Raw genomic sequence first — 22,348 nt, forward strand, 5'->3', positions numbered from 1 at the left:
AAGAAAAAAAAAATAAAGCATTAATAACCGTGGTACCCTGGCGGCGGCGCTCATTTGATGACAAAGTACTGGATGACGAACGCGATGAGGATGGCGATGATGGCAAACACCATGAGGAGCAGGAAGGCGCACTGCTCGTCCGTCAGGCTGCGGCCAGCCCGGCCCGACGTCGAGGAGGAGGCCGCCCTCAAAGAGGAAGAGGACGCCGAGGCGACCGTGTCGCCCCCCCGCTGAACGGCGAGCGTCACGGTGGGGCTGTACGGGCCGCTCAGCTCGGGCGGGTCATGGCACTGCCGGATGGCGCACACCCGGAAGCGGTAGTCGCTGTTGGGGTGTAGGTGCTGCACCGTGAAACAAGTCCCAGGACCTTTGTACGCCTGGTGAGAAAATAACAGAGGGCCTATTACAGACTACATTACATCCCTAACATTTATTTTGTCGAAATGCCAAAAAGGTGCGTTTATAATGACATTTGTGTAACGCGCTAGTGCGCATATTGTGGGATCTGCATCCAATTACAAACAACTTCTGGAGCATCAATGGAGAACACAGCCTTTGCATAACGGACGATTGAGCAGTGTGACATGAATGTGCGGCTCTTTTTACGCACGTACCTGCTTGAAATCAGAGTTTCCCATCATGAACTGCAGAGTGTAGACAATCGGGTCGCCCTTCATGGGCAACAGCGCCTCCCAGCTCACCTCGCAGGAACTGTCGTCCACTCGCTCCACCTTTGGGGCTAACACCAACCACACAACACACTCAGCATACACGTGTAAACACGCAACAGACGTTCAGGCATTAATATACAGAAACGTGTACTACCACCACAACAACGGAAGGATGAAATTTAGTGGTCCATGAAACCATAACTTAATTAAATGTTCAAACTGTGCATCATGTTATAGCAGACAATCCATTACCTTCTTTAACAGCTGACTTCGAATTCCATTATGATTATCTCTGTTATGATATTATTCCGTACTCATTGTTGTAGCTTTCTCACTCTGCTTTATTTGAATACCTGTTGTTGATTACTACTGGCCACTTCAGTGCTTGAGGACTCTCTGCACCATTAGCACAATTGTCGTTGTATTAGAATTATCGCACTACTAGTCACTTTAAATTGCTTGATGCCTCTGCATCATTTGCACGCTTGTCATTGTATCAGCATTACCACATTACTTCTACTATTTCATTGCTCAATGACTCTCCGTGCTTGTGTTCTTACATCCTAAATGTTTAGTATTTTTTATTTTTTCATGGTGGCTGTTTGTTATATTCCTTGTGTGTTTTAACATACTTGGCTAATGAAGAGGATTCTGATGGCTTAACATTTTTTGTAAAATCCAGTACAGCGCAGTACAGTTGTATTCAACTTTAAAGTACAATACATTTGCATTTAATCATACTGGGTCTGTTCTCAAATTTTCATTGGAGGTGTAATTTATATTTAACACATTCACTGCCTTTGACGGCTTTAGAAGTCAAATATCCATGTTAACTGGGAAGGCTGGCAGTAAATGAGTTAACTTTTGTGCAATACATTTTAATTGAATCATATTTTAGTACAGTGCTAGTCTTGGTTTTTAAAACAATGTATTTAAGCGCAGTGTGTTCAAACTGTGCATAATATAGTAATATATAATTTTCAAATCAGTACAGTGTAGTACATTTATTAAGTTCAGTTCAGTTGCAATTAACTAAACTACAATAAATACATTTGCATGAAATCGTTTTGAACTGTTTTTTAAAAAATGTTTATTGAACAATTTTTATTTAAATTTTATGTGTGCATTTTAAATGAATTACTATTTAAATACAGTTGTAGAAGTAGTGGTAGTATTTTTCCATTCCTATTTTAAAGCACGGTTTTAATGTTCAAAATATTTTTAAGCACAGTTTTAATGTTCAAACTGTGCATAATGTTACAGTGGTTAACAATAATATTAAATATACTTTCAGAAATAAAACCATCTCATCTTTTTTTTTTTTTTTTTTTTAATGACTAGGCCTACGCTATTGCATTTTAGTGTTGGCCATGATGTGGTACTTGGACAGCCAAGTATTTCTGGAGGTTGTATTTTGTCTAATAAGTTTGAGAACCAGTGTCTTACAGTTCTTAACTTCTAATTACACTTGTACGATTGTTCGGAATGTTAAAATATGACTTGTCAGGGTCCCCAAAATGTGAGTGGTTTTATTTTAGTTCTATTTGAGATGAGTTCAAAAACAAAAAAATCAAAAAAATCAAATAAAAAAAAGTTAAGTCTAATGTGACAATGCGGGATGCTTCCAGAGAAGAATACTTGGGAGAAAAAACTCCCCACATGGAAGTTGAGGAAGAGGAAGTCGACAGAACGAGCAAGCTTACCTTTGAGGGGGGCCGGGGGAGAGCGCAGGGTGGTGAAGGTGTAAACAGCGGAGAAGGGCCCCGAGCCCGCCTCGTTCAAGGCCTGGATGCGGAATGCGTAGGAGGTAGACTCATTAAGCCTCTGCACTTTGTGGGTGTGGTATGTTCCTTCATACAAGGAGATAAATCTGGAACGACAATGCGCATGAATCTGACAATGCTCACTTTTAGAGACTTATAAACAAAACACTATGAGTGGTATCGGGGTATCAGCAATGGAAAAAGCATGAAAATAACTATAGAACAGGAAATGGAAACCACCACAACAGTGGGAAAGAGTAAATGTAAATGATTAGCACCACAAATGTGTTTTGCTTTTTCTCTAGGTTTTGCGTGTCACATTTGACAACTAAAACACCTGGGAATAACACACATTTATTTGTGTATAAATGTTAAAGTATGTCTACTTTAAGACATCTAGGAACATTTATAATTTATGTAAACATGTTACACTGAATCATTTAGACACTTTGGAATAAATTTTAATTTGTGTAAAAAAAAAAAAAAAAAAGAAAATAAATTCACATTTCCTTTAAGAAACCTGCGGTTTTTGTTCATGTAAAAATGTAATTTTGTCCTTGAGGAGACCTGGGAACTGTTTTAAGTTATGAACAAAGTGAATAATATATTATGTCTCCTTTGAGAAACCTGGCAATGGTTTGAACTTGTGTAAAACTGTCATAATTGTCAAGGTACAGACCTGCCACTCTTGTCCTCCATCTGCAGATGATACTGGAGAGGGTCTGAGGCGGCGGCTTTAGCTGGACCGTCGCCCCACTTGAGCCTGAGGGTGTGGTGGCTGAAGGCGGTGCACTCCAGGCGGGGCGGCTGCGGGGGCAGGGGCTTGGTCTTCAGCTTAAAGGTGTGACTAAAAGGTCCCGTGCCCAAGCTATTCAGGGCCTGGATTCGGATCCTGAGAGATAAAATGCATTCATTACCTGCCTCTTTGCAGTTCATTATTCACAAAATCTTTCAAAAACTCAATCTGTTCAAGCCTCCCCCAAAAAACATTTGTAGCTGGAGAGCCCCACCTGTAGCTGGTGTCGGGTTGCAGGTGCTGGATGACATGTTTTGTGACTGGGCCGACCAGAACGGGCTGGCGCTCGCCAAGGTCGATCAGGTAGGACGTGATCTCAGAGCCGTGGTCGCAGGGGGGGTCCCAGCAGATGCCCACGCAGGTGGATGGCGAATAGAGAGACAGCTGCCAAACCCCTTTCTCCTCATCCTCTTCCTCATCCTTCTCCTCGGGATCGCCAAAACTGAGGAGCTCGGACTCCTTCATGACGCAGATGTTGCAGACGGCGGCGGGGACGGAGCAGGGGGTATGGCATAGGACTGCCTCGCTGAAGGGGCCCACACCTGCCACATTCAAAGCCTGGGAAGATGTAAGACCATACTTGTCCACAAGATGACGGTAAAATTTAAGAGACGCTGTATGAAGCTTAACTTCCTTGCTGTTTTGAGGACATCACGTGGTCAGCACTCACAAAAAGTAAGGGATATAGAAATGTAAATTACAGCCACAGTTCAGTCTCACCTCACGTAACATGCTTTCGACATTCAAACTACGACGGGAGAGGAGGAGGCTGAAATGATCCAAATCATTTACAGTTTTTTCATTTGCTCAAACGACATGTAAGCGGGCGGCACGGTGGATGACTGGTTAGAGGGTCAGCCTCACAGTTCTGAGGACCCGGGTTCAATCCCCAGTCCCGCCTGTGTGGAGTTTGTATGTTCTCCCCGTGCCTGCGTGGGTTTTCTCCGGGCACTCCGGTTTCCTCCCACATCCCAAAAACATGCATTAATTGGAGACTCTAAATTGCCCCTAGACATGACTGTGAGTGAGAATGGTTGTTTGTTTGTATGTGCCCTGCGATTGGCTGGCAACCAGTTCAGGGTGTACCCCGCCTCCTGCCCGATGACAGCTGGGATAGGCTCCAGCACGCCCCCGACCCTAGTGAGGAGAAGCGGCTCAGAAAATGGATGGATGGATGGACATGTAAGCGTTCGTTTGTGGTGTCATCAAGAGACCGTTCTGTCTTTTGCCATCCGGAAGTACGTGTGATATCATGGTGAAACCGTCTATATATTAAAACATTTATGCTCGTTTCAGTTCACTGACAAATATACTTAAAATCTTTTAATTGAACGAAAAGCTATTAATCTGTTTCTTCATTCCACATGCCAACAGGCACAAGTAAGTTTTACCTTCTGCTTTCTAGGAGCAAAGCATTTAGTTGTTGTTTGTCACTCGACGTCACTGGCATAGATAGAAGGAACTAAGACACATTAATTGCGGTAAATAAATTTGTTTTGGACTGAGTCAGTGAAACTATTTTATTTTGTGTGGCAAACCTAATGATCTCATATAGCACAGTTGTTGGAAATGCCTATCAATTTGTGCTCTCTTCGTACCTGTACCCTGCAGAAGTAGTTGTTAGCGGGCAGCAGGCCCTTCATCTCGTGGCTGAGGGCTGCTCCGCTGTAGCAAACCTGCATGCTGCCCTCGGCGGCCCCCCATTCCAGACGAAACTCAGTCACCGGAGCCCCATTGCAAGGCGGTGCCTGGAAGGGGGAAGATGATTAATTGGTAATCCTACAGTTACTCATTATGTTATCACAGAATAATGATATTGTTAGGGCTACAGCAATATATATGTGAACCAAAACTGCTTTCAAATACAAGCACTACATGTACAGTAATAACATTTAACAAATAAACCCTACAATATATAATAAGTACAATGATGTAGTTTATATCAATAAAAATACATAAAAACAACATTTAAATATATATAAAATAGAAAAACAGAAATACTACAAAAATAAATATAATTGCAAAGATACTAAATAAATCAACAAATGTAACAAATCAAAACAATGTAAAAAATATATATAATTCGAAAATACAAAATAAATGCATAAATAAGAAAATTGTATAAATATATATGTAACAACATGTAACTAATTAGAAATTGATGTAAAATAGTCACCAAAAATAATATACAAACTGCATGTACAAGTTGAAAAAACATAACATTACGAGTTCAAAATAAACGAAACAAGATGTAAATCTGAAAATAGTGAAAAAATATACATATTGTACAACCCCAATTCCAATGAAGTTGGGACTTATGTTTTAAATAAAAACAGAATACAATGATTTGCAAATCATGTTCAACCTATATTTAATTGAATACACTACAAAGACAAGATATTTTATGTTCAAACTGATAAACTATTGTTTTCAGCAAATAATCATTAACTTAGAATTTTATGGCTGCAACACGTTCCAAAAAAGCTGGGACAGGTGGCAAAAAAGACTGAGAAAGTTGAGGAATGCTCATCAAACAACTGTTTGGAACATCCCACAGGTGAACAGGCACATTGGGAACAGGTGGGTACAATGATTGGGTAGAAAAGGAGCTTCCCTGAATTGCTCTGTCAATCACAAGCAGAGATGGGGCGAGGTTCACCTCTTTGTGAACAAGTGCGTGAGAAAATAGTCGAACAGTTTAAGGACAATGTTCCTCAACGTACAATTGCAAGGAATTTAGGGATTTCATCATCAAAAGGTCCATAATGTCATCAAAAGGTTCAGAGAACCTGGAGAAAACGCTGCATGTAAGCGGCAAGGCCGTAAACCGACATTGAATGCCCGTGACCTTCCCTCAGGCGGCACTGCATCAAAAACCGAAATCAATGTGTAAAGGATATCACCACATGGGCTCAGGAACACTTCAGAAAACCAATGTCAGTAAACACAGTTCGGCGCTACATCCGTAAGTGCAACTTGAAACTCGACTATGCAAAGCAAAAGCCATTTATCAACAACACCCAGAAACGCCGCCGGCTTCTCTGGGCCCGAGCTCATCTAAGATGGACTGACGCAGAGTGGAAAAGTGTTTTGTGGTCCGACGAGTCCACATTTCAAATTGTTTTTGGAAATTGTGGACATCGTGTCCTCAGAGCCAAAGAGGAAAAGAACCATCTGGACAGTTATGGATGCAAAGTTCAAAAGCCAGCATCTGTGATGGTATGGGGCTGTGTTAGTGCCAATGGCATGGGTAACTTACACATCTGTGAATGGTACATACAGGTTTTGGAGAAACATGTGCTGCCATCCAAGCAACGTCTTTTTCAAGGACGCCCCTGCTTATATTTCAGCAAGACAATGCCAAACCACATTGGCCTGCCTGCAGTCCAGACCTGTCTCCCATTGAAAACGTGTGGCGCATTATGAAGCGTAAAATACGACAAATGAGACCCCGGACTGTTGAACAGCTGAAGCTGTACTCAAGGCAAGAATGGGAAAGAATTCCACCTACAAAGCTTCAACAATTAAGTGTCCTCAATTCCCAAACATTTATTGAATGTTGTTTAAAAAAAAAAAAAAAAAGGTGATGTAACACAGTGGTAAACATGACCCTGTCCCAGCTTTTTTGGAATGTGTTGCAGCCATAAAATTCCAAGTTAATGATTATTTGCTAAAAACAATCAAGTTGATCAGTTTGAACATTAAATATCTTGTCTTTGTCGTGTATTCAATTAAATATAGGTCAAAATGATTTGCAAATCATTGTATTTGTTTTTATTTATGTTTAACACACCATCCCAACTTCATTGGAATTGGGGTTGTATATCGGATCAAAAAATAATCTAGACACCAACATGAATGTTCTTTTTTGATTTGATGAGTGCCACAGTGATGAGCTCAGGAGTATTGACATGCAATCATTTCAAAGAAGTGCTGAAAAATCGTGGCAATTTAACAGAAATCTAAATGGAAACAAGGGCAATTACTTGTTGGTAAACAGTGATATTTGTGTCGCCTCACCTCCCAGTTGACCACAACACAGCTGGGTGATTTGCACATGATGGAAGGAGCCTTGCACTGCTCGGGGGCCCCGGGACCGGTGGTGACATCATAGCGTTCAGAGAGAGGCCCAAACTGAAAAAAACAATAAAATAACTAAAATCACATTTTAAATCGGATTATTCTGTGGCATGAATGACTGTACAGCGAACCCCTGTTTATCGCTGGGGGATTAACCCCTCCCACACACTTTAAACATTTAACATTATTAAGAAAGAAAGATCAAAAAGCTTAAGTACAGTGTGGGTGCCAATCATGTGGTTAAGGTATCAAAACATTTTTTTTCCCTTGTTTAATAGTTAAGATCATTCTATTTTCTCAACATGGTAGTATTTTGCCCAAATTCGGAAATTATAAACTATGATTAAATAATATAAATTACTATTTTTATTACTTATAAAAAAACTATGTGAGTAAAACTAGACTAAATCTTTTTGAATTTTTGCTGACTAAAGCTGGACTTAACTATCACATATTGAAATGAAATGAATTGTGACAAAGACTAATCAGCATTTTTGTCCAAAAGACTAAAACTAAGACTAAAATTAAAATGGCTGCCAAAAACAACACTGTTATGAGAACACAGCAGTGTAGTTTTCATTCTCACCCCCGCCTTGTTTCCCGCCTTGAGCCGGAAGCTGAAGGTCCTGCCGGGCATCAAGCCCCCAACGGAACAGTCCAGCTCGGGACCCTGGTAAACCTCCCTGCTCTCCTCTGACTGCGGCCCGCTCAGCTCCACACTGTAGCACGACACCGGGCTGCCGCCATCCACCTGAGGCGCACCTGGGAAACGTGAATGGTGAGATTAACTTTAGTGAAGCAATTTTTCCACATCAGAAATAATGGAAATAGGAATGTATTTCCAGAGTTAAACTGTGGCCATGACAGGCCTCATTGCACTAGTAGCACTGTTCCAACCAACATTTTCAGATGGTCGCACCAGCACATGATTTGGCATACCATAGTTTCGTATGAATTTAAGCTTGACAGTGATTCGAGATCTATTTTAGAAGTTTGTCTGCAACAAGCAGTAGCAGACAAAACAGGTTAATTCAATTAGAAACAAGGGAAAAAAACCAAAAGGCTTTACTTATATTTGAATCATTTGTTCGACTCAGAGGGCCCAGCAGCCAGCGCTTACCCTGGGAAAACCACTTAATTTTGAGCATCACCACAACCATACGATTGACATACATTTAAAAACGATTGCGTAAGTGTACTACCACCATATAAAAGTATCATTTATGATTATTCACACAGTTGTGCAAATTATTTCAAAATGAGTGAATATTTGCTCCCAATAATTAAGTTAATCAGTTTGAATGTTACTTCCCATGGGCTCACGACCTGTGGAGGGGCCATAGGGGTCGGGTGCAGTGCGAGCTGGGAGGTGGCCAAAGGCAGGGACCTTGGCGATCCGATCCCCGGCTACAGAAACTGGCTCTCGGGACGTGGAACGTCACCTCTCTGGCAGGGAAGGAGCCCGAGCTGGTGTGTGAGGTCGAGAAGTTCCGACTAGACAATAGTCGGACTCACCTCCACATACAGCTTGGGCTCTGGTACCAGTCCTCTTGAGAGTGGACTCTCTTCCACTCTGGAGTTGCCCACGGTGAAAGGCGCTGAGCAGGTGCGGGTATGCTTATTGCCCCCCGGCTCAGCGCCTGTACGTTGGGGTCCTGAGGCAGCTGATGGGTACCGGCTGGCCAAGCGGAATGCAGCTTCGGTGGTCGCTGAAGCAAAAACTCTGGTATGAGAGCCCATGGAGAAAGACTTCCGGACGGCTTCGAGGAAATTCTGGTCCACCATCCGGCGTCTCAGGAGGGGGAAGCAGTGCACCACCAGCTCTACACCTTCGGCAGGGTCCTCGAGCATGCATGGGAGTTTGCCCAACCAGTCTCCATGTGTTTTGTGGACATGGAGAAGGCCTTTGACCGTGTCCCTTGGGGGTCTTGCGGGGGGTGCCTCGGGACTATGGGGTACCGAACCCCCTGATACGGGCTGTTCGGTCCCTTTACGACCGGTGTCAGAGTTTGGTCCACATTGGCGGCAGTAAGTCTGTTCATAACTTTTATGGACAGAATTTCAAGGCGCAGCCAAGACGTAGAGGGGGCCCGGTTTAGTGGCCTCAGTATTGAATCTCTGCTTTTTGCAGATGATGTGGTTCTGTTGGCTTCATCACGCCGTGATCTCCAACTCTCACTGGAGCAGTTCACAGCCGAGTGTGAAGCGGCTGGGATGAGAATCAGCACCTCCAAATCTGAGACCGTCGTCCTCAGTCGGAAAAGGGTGCCGTGCCCTCTTTAGGTCGGGGATGAGATCCTGCCCCAAGTGGAGGAGTTCAATTATCTTGGGGTCTTGTTCACGAGCGAGGGAAGAATGGAACGGGAGATCGACAGGCGGATTGGTGCTGCGGACTTTGTATCGGTCCGTTGTGGTAAAGAAGGAGCTAGGCTGAAAGGCAAAGCTTTAAATTTACCGGTCGATCTATGTTCCTACACTCACGAGCCGTGGGTCGTGACTGAAAGAACAAGATCCCGGATACAAGCGGCCGAAATTAGTTTCCTCCGCAGGATGTCCGGGTTCTCCCTTAGAGATAGGGTGAGAAGCTCGGTCATCCGGGAGGAGCTCAGAGTAGAGCCGCTGATCCTCCACATCGAGAGGAGCCAGATGAGGTGGCTGGGGCATCTGATTCGGATGCCATCGGGACGCCTCCCTGGTGAAGTGTTCCAGGGACGTCCCACCGGGAGGAGACCACGGGGACGACCCAGGACACGCTGGAGATACTACTTCCTTTGGCTGGCCTGGGAACGCCTTAGGATCCCCCCCGGAAGAGCTGGATGAAGTGGCTGGGGAGAGGAAAGTCTGGGTGTCCCTGCTAAAGCTACTGCCCCCGCGACCCAACCTCGGATAAGCGGTTGAAAAATGGATGGATGCAGTTTGAATATTAAATATCTTGTCTTTATAGTTGGTGTACTCAGTTGAATAAAGGTTGAAAATGATTTGCATATCATTGTATTCTGTTTTTATTTAGGTTTTACACCATGTCCGAACTTCATTGGAAGTGGGCTTTGCAGTTTGAAGTGTCACAAAAGCAAGAAATATTGTCAAAGTCAATACAAAAAGCTGTTTTTATCCGCTTTTTTTTTTTCAGTCAGAAACTGCTGTTTTACATGAAACCAACCCATGCTCTTCTGCCGATTACTTTAGAATGGCAAAATGTAGAAACCACCTTTTTTCTGGTGGTCTTGAAACATCCGTCAAAATTCTCTAAAAAGGCTGGCAATATGTGGAACTGTGTTTTGAAAATGGCTGGCAGTTAATAAGTTAGCTGGGAAATTTCAGGGCCCCAGGCAACTGCCTATATTTGCCTAGTGGTAAGTATGCCTCTGAGTCAATTGCAGGGCATGTATAAACAAGAAGCATTCACACGCACAGTCTTTAGAGTCTTCATTGAATCTAACATGCATGTTTATGGAATATTGAGGGAAGGCAGGAAAATAAACAAAACAAATAGAACAACAACAAAAAAACACTACCCCACCACACTGCCTCCGTCTGAGTTATCAGAGCTTAATGCAATTGATCAAGAAAGCGCAGAATACATCCTACGCACCAAAAAGCAAATGACTCACCCCAGCGCAGTTGCAATTCTCGGGCTTTGGGCTTGCCCACCAGTCGGGGGGGTTGGCAGGGCCCAGGAGGCACCGCGGGAGTCTGGACCTGCAGGGTCTCCGACAGCTTGCGAATGAAGAAAATAAATAAATAAATAAATAAATATAAAATCTTCAAAATGCCGAGCAACCTTTTTCAGCTCTTGCACAGCAAATGATTACCACGGGTACAGGACAAACATGTGAGTGTTATGTCACCCGCTTGCAACTGTGAGTCATGTTTTCTTGCAAGGCCACTCATGAATAAACGCACGCGCCAACAGTCGACACACAAATTAATGAGGAGCATCTGCGGAGGAGACTAATTTGGGAAAAACATCCTAGGAGGGTTAATCAATTAGCAGTCTTTGTCTCATCAAGGAGGAGTTGTCGCAGTGCTCAACAAAAACAGGCTGCATTAATGTACATTTTCATTATTTATCTGAAATAGAGCAGGATTAATAGTGATGCTGAAAATTATTTCTTACCTTTTCCGAGCAAATAAAACTCAGTCATTTGTTACTTTAAGTTTTAGTCATTTGTAGTATGAAGCCCTGCAAATTTGTGGTTCGCTATTCAAAAATCTATCCTGTTGGTGTTCCCCCCCCACCCCCATGGACACCATCTTCAGCAAAAACTTATATTTGCGTTTATGCGTGGACTTTCTACAACATCCTAATTTCTATATTTACAACTTCCTCGGTCGTAGCTCCTCGCTCCACGGTTTACGTGGTTGCTCCTCTCCATCACATATTCCATTGAGGAGCGAGGATATTTACAGAGGAGCGAGGTGGGAGGAGTTAGGAATGTTTGCAGGAAATGAGACAATCGTTCCTCGATGATGTCATTTCATGGAGACGGCTACTAAAAAGGCCGTCCCCTGATTGACGTGTCAAAACTGAATCGTCTGTGTGGCTGAATTATTACTACCGCCAATGTCCTGTGCTTTACAATTCAAGTGGATTACAACAGTTAAATATAATCAACACTTAACTCTTCTTAACTTTGCAGATGGAAAGACGATCACGATTGGTCTATCTCCTTTTTTTCTTTGCTTTTCTTGTTCATTCAACTTCTCTCTTCACTTCTTGCCTGCCTCGTACACCTGCACACTCCACTTACAAAGCTGCTGATGGAGAGGCGTTCCAATGCATAAGACTGCTCTGTGAATATTTTGTAACATATTGACAAAAATCTGCCAGTCAGCTCTGCTCTAAATAAGAGTACCGAACGCTTTAAAGTTGAAATTACAAGCATCAAAATCTAATGATAGGTCCCCTGACTGATACGTCAAACCATGTTCCTGACTGTACCTCACATCAAACAAGCACCCATACAAACCCATGAGAGTGAAAGTGTGTGTTTATGAATGACTCACCGGGCTCTGCCCCCCCTCGCTCATGCAGTACACTCTCATCTGGTAGGAGCAGCCCGGCTTGAGGCCATCACACACATGCTCCATGGCTGGGCCTGAATACACCAGCTCCCACAACAAACCTGAGCAAACACAATTAGAATTTATTTTTGATGATAAGCTTCAAGTAGCAATGAACGCACCCAAATGCGACCCGGACAGAATATAACGGTTAGGCTTGGGTGAAGAAAGAAGGGTGAAATCTGAGACCGCGGTCCTCAGCCGGAAAAGGGTGGCGTGCCCTTCTCCAGGTCGGGGATGAGATCCTGCCCCAAGTGGAGGAGTTGAAATTAAAGTGATGGATAAAAAACCAAGGCACTATAATCACTGTGCAATTTAAAAAAAATACAGTCTTTTAAACTGGGACAGTCTTCACATATCTGCAGATTTAAATTTGATTTATAAAGTACTGCATGATTTGGCTCCAGCTCCTCTGGCTGAGGTCATCAGCCAAAGAAACAGCTCTGAGCGTGTCACTCGAGGCTCTGTCAGAGGTGACTGTCTCATTCCTCTGCGCAGGAGCACTTTCAGTAAGTCAGCCTGGTCAGTGAGGAGCGCTGGTGAGTGGAACTCAGTACCTGAGGAGGTTAAACTGCTTACAACATACAAGGCCTTCACAAAAAAACTGAAAATGTGGTTAGTTAACACCTATAGCTGCCAACACTAAAAGACAAGTATGTTATGATGTTTTTTTTTTTTTATGATCAAATGATTTGTGGTTTTATTCTCTCTTAATAGTAAGTCTTTATGTATCCTGTTTTATATTATATTGTCTTGTAGATGTATTTTACTGCTTTTTTACATCATGGCCAGGGGACTACAGATGAAAACTAGCCTTCTGGCTAATTCTGGCTTTTTTTAACCATGTGTATTTCATGTGTTTTATGAAATTGCATTGTCCCCTTTCAAATAAACTGATTTAAAAAAAATAAAAATTAAAAAAAAAATAAAAAAATATCTTGGGGTCTTGTTCACGAGTGAGGGAAGAATGTAACGGGAGAACGACAGGCGGATCGGTGCAGAGTCTGCAGTGATACGGACTTTGTATTGATCCGTTGTGGTAAAGAAGGAGCTAAGCCGAAAAGCGAAGCTCTCGATTTACCGGTCGATCTACGTTCCTACCCTCACCTATGGTCACGAGCTGTGGGTCGTGACCGAAAGAACAAGATCCCGGATACAAGCGGCCCAAATTAGTTTCCTCTGCAGGGTGTCCGGGTTCTCCCTTAGAGATAGGGTGAGAAGCTCGGTCATCCGGGAGGATCTCAGAGCAGAGCCGCTGCTCCTCCACATCGAGAGGAGCCAGATGAGGTGGCTGGGGCATCTGATTCGGATGCCTCCCGGACGCCTCCCTGGTGAGGTGTTCCGGGCACGTCCCACCGGGAGGAGACCCCGGGGACGACCCAGGACACGCTGGAGAGACTACATCCTTCGGCTGGCCTGGCAACGCCTCAGGATCCCCTCGGAAGAGCTGGATGAAGTGGCTGGGGAGTGGGAAGTCTGGGCGTCCCTGCTAAAGCTACTGCCTCCGCGACCCGACCTCGGATAAGTGGTAGAAAATGAATGGATGGATGAAAAGAAAGCAGAAACACTAGCTTAACATTGAGCTAAAACTTCAAAGGTCAAACTAGAAACTTTACATCACAATGAATTGGGCCAAAATTCACAAAGGTGTTCTCAGAGTATCGCAAACACTAACCTTGTGCCTCATCGGTGGGTAGGTAAAGGAATCAACATTTTACACAGCACCTGGTTGCATTCATTACTCTTTTTCAGTCTTGTTTTACTTTCGTTTTCACCATTGTGCCAAGTTACCTTTCATTCGAAAATGCTGAACTCCAGTGTGTAGCCTTCAAAATAAAAGGCTACATGCCAAAACAGGAAGCTAAAACGTGCACATACAAACCATTCGACGTGATCAAACAATTGCAAATAACTATTTTAACAATGCTATAGTTAAGTTTTAGCTGAAACATTAATTCATAAAGATTAAGTCAATTGGGTTAGTTCCACACACGTTGCATTTTAGTTTATAGGTTTGATATTAATGCTGACTGATACTGGTTATAAAGAACACTCAGTCAAATGTTCATTTTAGGGTATGCTGCGGGCTGCTAAGAAAATGGACATACATAAGTTTGACACCCCTTATTTAAACCATGCAAACATTTTTGACCCAGCCCCCTAAAAGAATCAGAATTGAGAATCGTTTGGAACCGGAATCACTAATATTTTAATGATGCACAACCCTAGTAATGGTAAAAACTGGTTTGTTACTTACCACTTAAACCCTCAGACATCTCCACAACATACTTGGTGACATCTGCACCACCATTTTCTTTTGGGGGATCTAAAACAAAAACAACAAAATTCAACGTTGTCCGCCTGTGCCTACATTTTGCCAAGTGATGCATACCCCAGGCCAACTTGAAGCTGTTGGGCAGGACTTTGCCCTTGATGACGGGCCTGGACGGATAACTGGGTCTGTCTGGGTTGGTGATGAACTCCACTACCGGACTGGGGTTACTCTTACCCTCAGAGTTGTACGCCGCCACCTGGACAAGAGGGTGGGAAGTGAGGTGTCAAAAACGGAAGACAGAAACCTAACCCACTATACTTAGATTATCAATAGTCCACAAACACTATAGAATGCAGACTTACGTATTGGGACACAATCCACCTACAGAAAGTGGGGGAAAATTAGCAGCACTTTTTATATAGTACTGAGTTGATTTTTTTTCCCTGAACCTTCGATAGCGAGAAAGAGTATGTGTGTTTGTGAGCAAAAGAGAGCGAGTCAGAGAGCGTGAGGAATAATGTCTGTGTGTGTGTGTGCATGTATGAGCGTGAAAATCAGAGTGCGTGTTTGTGAAAGAACTACAGCGAGTGCAAATGTTACAGTCAGTGTGTGTGTATGAGAGAGTCAGCGTGTGTATGTGTCTTAGTCAGAGTGTGTGAGAGAAAGTGTGTGTTTGAGAGAGAGAAACTCAAAGAGAGAGAGTGAGTGAGAGAGAGAGACCAAGTGTGTGTGCGCTAACCCAAAATGTTCCCCATTGAAATGAATGGAAATGCAATCAATCCGTTCCAGCCCCAAAACCAAGTTATACTTAACTTTTTTTAATCAGTGTGCTGTTAAACATAAATATAAAACAATATATAAATCAGTGAAAACACACTACTATAAAGAAATAAAACACTAAATAAAGACGATAATTGTTTATTGCACATAAACTTTTACTAAGTAGGGGAAAGTGGAGGAGTCTTGACTAATTGAGAAATTCTGATTCAGGTGTTTTTTTTCCTGTCGTCAGTTTCTTTTCTCATTCATTGGTTGATTTGGGCAAACCAAACCAATGCAACGAAACTTGTCTTTCTGTTGAGAAAAAAAAAATTAATGAAGCGGCATGTCATGTTTTCATTTAAAGATTAATTTTAAGTGTTTTTTTCCCCGCTTTATTTTTTATTTATTTATTTAAAGTTCTATAGATCTCGTGATCTTGGGTGAGTTTTGTCCATTCACTCCATCCAAGTATCCCAAGTTCAAGTGCCATTGTCACCCTGAGCTGACAGCCTACAGAGAAGCTGACAACTGCACAACACAAGTGGCACCGTGAGAACAAAGTGGCATTTTTGCAATTCAACATGTCAAGTGTGCACAAATGTACTAATCTGGGTGAACGCCCGCTAAATCCGGCTCATTCCACTCAGCATCCAGCAGCTGGAGAATTGCATATAAAAGCGGGAAGGAAGCTCCTCAGCAAACATTTTCTTAACGTTAGCAATTATGGTGTTTGTAATAACCATACTGGGTTGTCAGAATAGTTCCCGGAAAGGATGCTGTAGTATAACAACATGTAGTACACTTGTAATTAGTAGGACGCACTGAAAATAAATGACGTGTTCATGATAACAAGGAGCACAACAATGCACTTCACTTCCTGGGATGGCAATAAACTGTGTTTTTGACAAGCTGGTGAGAGCAGCATGCTAGCAGCAGGATGCTCCCGTTTAGTGATGTTTAGTGGGCCCGCTGCCACAAATGCAGGCAAACGGATGATGTGTCAAAGATGCTGCGAGCCTCAGCAGCTTCAATGACGGAGAAAGCATGCAGGGTCAAAACAAAAAACAAAAACTGACACACACATTCTCATAAATACACTCTGCAATCCTGCAAGCAACAGAACTATATAAAACATTTATAAACTGGGCTTTTCAAAGAGCAGGATTTTTGGGGCCGATCACCGATGAGTGAGTTTGAACTGATCACCGAGCCGATCACAAAATGGAGCAATATACGTTTTAGTAACTTCATTTTCTCTATATACAGTGGAACCCTGGGTTGCGAACATAATTTGTTCCTCGTTTGTAACCCAAAATGTTCATGAATCAAGGCAATGTTTCCCATTGAAATGAATGGAAATGCAATCAATCCGTTCCAGCCCCAAAACCAAGTTATACTTAACTTTTTTTAATCAGTGTGCTGTTAAACATATGTAGTGTACTGACTAAAATGTGTTTAACTGTATTTGTTTGAATTGCTGTTGTGAAAACTAGTTAAAAGTTTGTTTGGTTCTTTGTGTGGATGGATACTGGGGTGTCCTGCGTTCCGAGGGGTCTGTGAACGTTTCAGGGTTTTTATTTTTTTTAATGATTGATTGAAGGGGCGGTGCGTCCAATGGGATTCGAAGAAGGAGGTGGGTCGTGAAGAAAGAGCGGGAGATGCGGCGGGAAGAGAGTTGTTGTTTTGTTGGGGGGGGGGTGGGGGGGGGGGGGTCGGTGGACCTGGGTTTTGAACGCGAACGGATTGACTGTTTTGAACGCGAACGGATAGACTGTTTTGAACACGAACGGATTGACTGTTTCGACGCTACGGGTACGGCCTGCTCAACGCCACCGGGCTGCCGCTTCGACGCTTTTTCCCGTTTCTCAGGAGACATTTTGACTGTTAATAGCCCAAATTTAAAAAATGTTTTGCACTGACACTTGACCCACTTCTGTCTTAATTCATAGACAATGTGGCGGGTGTTCACATCTGTGATTGGGTGAATGTGCGGAGGCGGACCTTCCAACTTGCGACAACATGCATGGACAGTTATTTTGACGTGATTACATTGACATTAACCATTCATTTTCTTAATTAAAGAGATGCTACAATTCAGGAAATAAATACTGTAGATCGTATCTTGACGAAATCAAATGCGTTCCGGACCTTTTTTTTGCCCTGTCACGCTATTAGATTTGTGACTGGATGGTCGAGGATATCGAGGCCGAGCTTTCTGTTACATGCTCACACGGCTAAAAATAATCTAGCTTTCGGATTCAAACATACACAACGGCAGCGCGGAATGTCGCCGAAGTAAACAAGATTGTGTTGGCTGTATGTCTTAATTCTTGACATTACAGACGATCATAAAATATTAGCTGATCCGATATAGCTGATCAGATCGGTGGAAAGTCTCTCTCTCTCTCTTCCCGCTTTCAACAAGAGATCACCAGAGTTGCCATCCATCATCACCACAGGTGTCCCTTACCCGGAACTTGTACTTGGTGCTCCTGTGGAGGTTCCTGACCGTGCAGGAGAGTTGATCGCCGTCGTAGGTTGGCTGGAAACCATAACCCTGGAGAGGGAGAAAAGACAGCCAGTCAGAGGAGACACGGCGGCCAGCCAAGTCTTGCAAGACAACAACAATGGTTAGACAAACGATAAAAGGATGTGTCACAGGCGGGAAGGAGCTGTCTGTGTGGATGTTTACAGGAAGCTGATCCAAGCTGTAAATGTCATGTGAATTTATAACAAAACAATTATCCCTTCCCTTCAGCGGCGACAGAAAATGTATTGGTTGAATGGTGGACAGAGTCAATATGATGTTTTTTTTATTTATTACCTCCAGCAGTACAGACAGTACACTCCCCACTATTCACAGGGGATGGGAAGAATTAAAGGTTACTGGAACATTAGCTGGATATGTGGCTCTATTGTCTCAATTTTGTACTTAGGCGATTTATCAGTGTTGAACGAATCCCCTGCTACGGGGGTCGTACAATAAACCTATGTCATTCGCAGGGAATAAGAATCAAACCCTGCTGTGAATAGCAAAAATCTGGCTGTATTGTCTAAAATGTGCAGTACCGAGCCTTCCTCCTCCATCTCCAGGATGTAGCAGACGTCGTCCTCCTTGGGCGAGCTGCTGGGTCGATGCCACTTGAGACATAACCAGGTGACGCCGACCATCACCAGCTCCGGAGGGAAGGGCGGCAATGGCACACTGCATGAGGTGAACAGCTCCACAGACTCACTGAATTCACTGGAGAAAGAAGGGATGCCAAGAACAAGATAGGAGAGTGAGCAACACACACACAGGAAACAAAAACGGCCTCAGCCTTGGTGGGAAGCAACAAAGTACAAATGCTGTACTCAATGTAGACCTTTCGGATATCTGTACTTTGAGAATTTATTTTTCGGGAGACATTTTACTTTTATTCCCTTCATTTGAAAAGACAGAAGCCACGGAAGGAAGATCACCTACCTGACGCCCATGTCATTTTTGGCTGCGAGGCGGAAGGAGTATTTGGAGGCTGGCGAAAGCTTGGTCACTCTGTACTGTTTCTGAGGTCCGTAGTAGCACTGCTCAAACACGGCAGTGGCCTTCCCCTGCACAGCCAAAGTTATTTATTATTTTTATTTTTTTCCCCCCCCTAAGTCACATGTGCAAGGCCTAAGGCTTAACTTTCAAGTTAGAAACATGCATGTTAGGTTGATAGGTTCATTGAAATTTAAACAGTCCATGAGCATGAATGCTTGTCTATATGTGCCTTGCGTTTGACTGGAGACCAGTCCAGGGAGTACCCCGCATTTTCCCCCAAAGTCAACAGGGATAGGCTTCATCTTAACTGTAACCTTAATGAGGACAAGCTATATACTGTAGAGTATGGACAGTACTAAAAAAACAACCGAATCATTGCTTGAACGAGACACCATTTACGCACCAAAATCATAAAATCCTGACTTGTGTGTGCTGGATTTTAACAGTCGTTCTAAAACATTATTACCTCATCCCATTGAAGAATGTAGTTGTGGACCTTTGAACCGTTGTCACATGGAGCCTAAAGGAGAAGAAAACAAACATGAGATTGCGACAATACATGAGTGTGGACAACAAGTTCCCTTTGTGGCTCTTGCTACCTTGTTGAGGCAAGATGTAGCAGACAAGACACATTCAGCTGTGTGCACTTTTTGTTGTTTTAATTAACCCGCCGAAGGTTTGTTGAGAACGCAACGCATGCTTGTTTTTGCTAAGCCCCCCACCCCCCCACACACACACTTTCAAACAAGCGGCACACACTCAGTCTCACACACAATATTTTCACACTCACAAAGACAATCACGCACACACACACAGTCAAAAGCAAACAAGCACACACTTTCTTGCAAGCAACACATGCATGTCGCACGTAAACACACCAACTGCAGGACTAGCAGAGCCCACAACAAATTTCCCTATGTGGACAAAGTATAGAAATGAAATGACCCTCAGAAACACTTGTTTTGACTCTCTCTCGCACGCACGCACACACACACACACACACACACACCATTTTCATGTACAAACACATTGTCATAAATACACAACTACACTCCGCACTTGTGCAAGCCACAGGCACGCGCGCGCGCGCACACACACACACACACACACACACACACACACACACACAAAAAGACTCTCCGTGACACTCGTTTTGATACTCTCTCGCACAAACACACACACCTGGGAGGCCAGCTTTACAAGTGCAGCCTTTTACCGCTGGCTAAATGAGAACTTTAATTAGACAGGAACCACGACTGAAGCCCCAACAACAAGCAAGAGAGAAAGCTGTTGTTTCTCCATGCTGTTTACTCCTCTGCAGCAGACTGCCAACATGCTCATTGTCTTTTTGTAAACAGGACTTTGATTCAGCTATTCTGTGACTATTGTAATTATGAGTCTATGGGTTGTGGTTGTCAGCTGTATGGCAGGAATGACATCCCGATTTTTCTAGCATGTTATGTGTGTTATGTTGAACGCTTTTTGCTAAGTTTAAACTTCCTATTTGGGCTCTGTATCATTTGTTATTGGCCAACTTTTTGTGACCAAAAGCATTTTTAGTCAGCTAATCTCTGCCCAGTGCAGGGCATTTTGTGTTTGTGGTGTTTGACAAAAAAAAGGCAGCAGAGTGAAGATGCAGACTACGGTACGTTAGCTTCTCATGTTAGCAGGTGATTATCTAGCTACTATGTACTTATTAGTGTGTGTTAACGTTTTCCATTTAGGCTTTTATTTTGGTAGGTTGCTACTTCCTGTGTTTGTGCCACAGGATGCGTTTTGACAACGTGAAAAAGATTTATTTGGCTCTTTCGTGGACATTTGAATCATTCTGTTTGTGCCATTTATAAATTTTATATTTGCTTCTCCCGCTAGCCGCCGACTGGCTATAATTGACCTTGGATAAATCACGCTTTCAAAGTCAACCCCATCAGAGTTCAACACTGAACATAATGTCTTTGTCCTGTTGCTACTATCCCTGCAACCCTAAAATTGGCTTCACGTGGTACCTTCCACTGAAGTACGAGAGTGTTCTTGGTCCCGCTGGCCTTCCTGGGAGCATTGGGAGGCTCTGGCTCACAGCTTAGCGTGGTGAAGCTCACGACCTCGGATGGGCTTCCCTGTAAACAGTTACACATTGCCTGGACCCTGAGGGGAAGGGGGAAGACACCCAAACATAGGTTACCCAAATGTTCCGCCACCTTCACCTCGCTCATCTCACAATCTCTCAGGGAGTGTTATGGCTGACCTGATGTGATAGTCTGTTGCTGGTCGAAGGTTCTCTAAAGTTGCACTTAGTTCCTCGCCACTGCAATGAAAGGAAAACAAATCAGTGTGATTGTGTATTCAACAGGGTGGGCTAGAATACATGACTCACTTGTTTGTCATATTTCTGAAAATACTAATTTTATTTTTAGCCGATGCTTTGCTAAGCCTGGAGAAACGTGTGTGACACTGTTTGATAATAGCAGAGGTGGCAGGGGTAATCACACTGCTCAAGTAGAAGTGCAGATACTCTTGTAAAACTAAATACCCTAGTCGAAGCACTGATTCAACTCCTTAACTTAAGAAAATGTACAGACTATGAAATGTGCTGAAGTACAAAAGTAAAAATGAATTCTTAATCTCAATTACACTTGGCACAACAGAAAAAAACATCACTGCATCCAAAATAGTTTACCTCTTATTTACTTGCAATGAGCTCGGACTGAGAAGAAAAAAAAAACTCTCTGGCTATGCCTTTAAAATAATGTGTTCCCATAGCTTTGTTAATAGTGCAAGATGACTAAGGAAAAAAAGAAAAAAAAAACTAAGTTAGTGAATGTTTACAACTGAAAAAAAAATACACCTTCCCTGAAAGTGTTTTTTCAGGTTAGACTCAAAAGTTTTGAAGGCCAGAAGCAGATGGTTATTACTCCAAATCGTTCTTGTCTTTAACAACAACACACAAATCTCTTATAAAAGACCAAGAATGGGGAATAGTTTGCTTCTTCAAATCATCCATGTCAAGGCTCCATGGTTCACGTTCCTTCATGCCGCTGGTCCCCTTGTTTTTTCTGCTTAAATGTCCAAGGGCTATATCAATCAAGATGTTAATAATACTGATGAGCCTAACGTGAAGGTGGTTTGTCTGTGATGAAGAATTTACCTACTGAATACAGTTGTTTATGTAACATTGGTTCATAATTGTGTACATGCTAGATTGATGCCTCAGTGTTTCATGATCCCCTCCATTTTAAGAATTTTTTTTTTGCCACAATGTAGCATCAATACACAATGACAAACCCTTTTTGGAGCAGGGGGCATCAATTATTCATGGGTTTTGAATATTTGCGGCAGGGCTCAGTCCCTATCCCTGGCTAGGGTTCACTGTATATTGTTTATAGTCTTGTGGTTTATAGTCTTGTGGTCTTCCGT

General features: G+C 43.0%; 1 protein-coding gene across 1 annotated transcript in view; it reads right to left on the reverse strand.

Moving 5' to 3' along the window:
* Positions 1-22,348, reverse strand: part of fndc3a (fibronectin type III domain containing 3A) — a 76,576-nt gene that overhangs the window by 2,804 nt on the left and 51,424 nt on the right. Inside the window, 18 exon segments of the mRNA XM_061680803.1 lie at positions 1-377; positions 615-739; positions 2,375-2,541; positions 3,114-3,326; positions 3,445-3,788; positions 4,829-4,978; positions 7,251-7,364; positions 7,897-8,072; positions 10,922-11,027; positions 12,318-12,436; positions 14,632-14,700; positions 14,767-14,905; positions 17,882-17,968; positions 18,481-18,655; positions 18,878-19,002; positions 19,401-19,454; positions 20,941-21,079; positions 21,180-21,239. The exon segment at positions 1-377 is cut by the window's left edge and continues 2,804 nt beyond it. Of these exon segments, the coding sequence (XP_061536787.1) occupies positions 51-377; positions 615-739; positions 2,375-2,541; positions 3,114-3,326; positions 3,445-3,788; positions 4,829-4,978; positions 7,251-7,364; positions 7,897-8,072; positions 10,922-11,027; positions 12,318-12,436; positions 14,632-14,700; positions 14,767-14,905; positions 17,882-17,968; positions 18,481-18,655; positions 18,878-19,002; positions 19,401-19,454; positions 20,941-21,079; positions 21,180-21,239 (2,689 nt within the window). The 3' untranslated portion in view covers positions 1-50.

This window comes from Phycodurus eques, chromosome 7 (assembly GCF_024500275.1).
Source record: "Phycodurus eques isolate BA_2022a chromosome 7, UOR_Pequ_1.1, whole genome shotgun sequence".
In the NCBI taxonomy this organism is placed as follows: domain Eukaryota; kingdom Metazoa; phylum Chordata; class Actinopteri; order Syngnathiformes; family Syngnathidae; genus Phycodurus; species Phycodurus eques.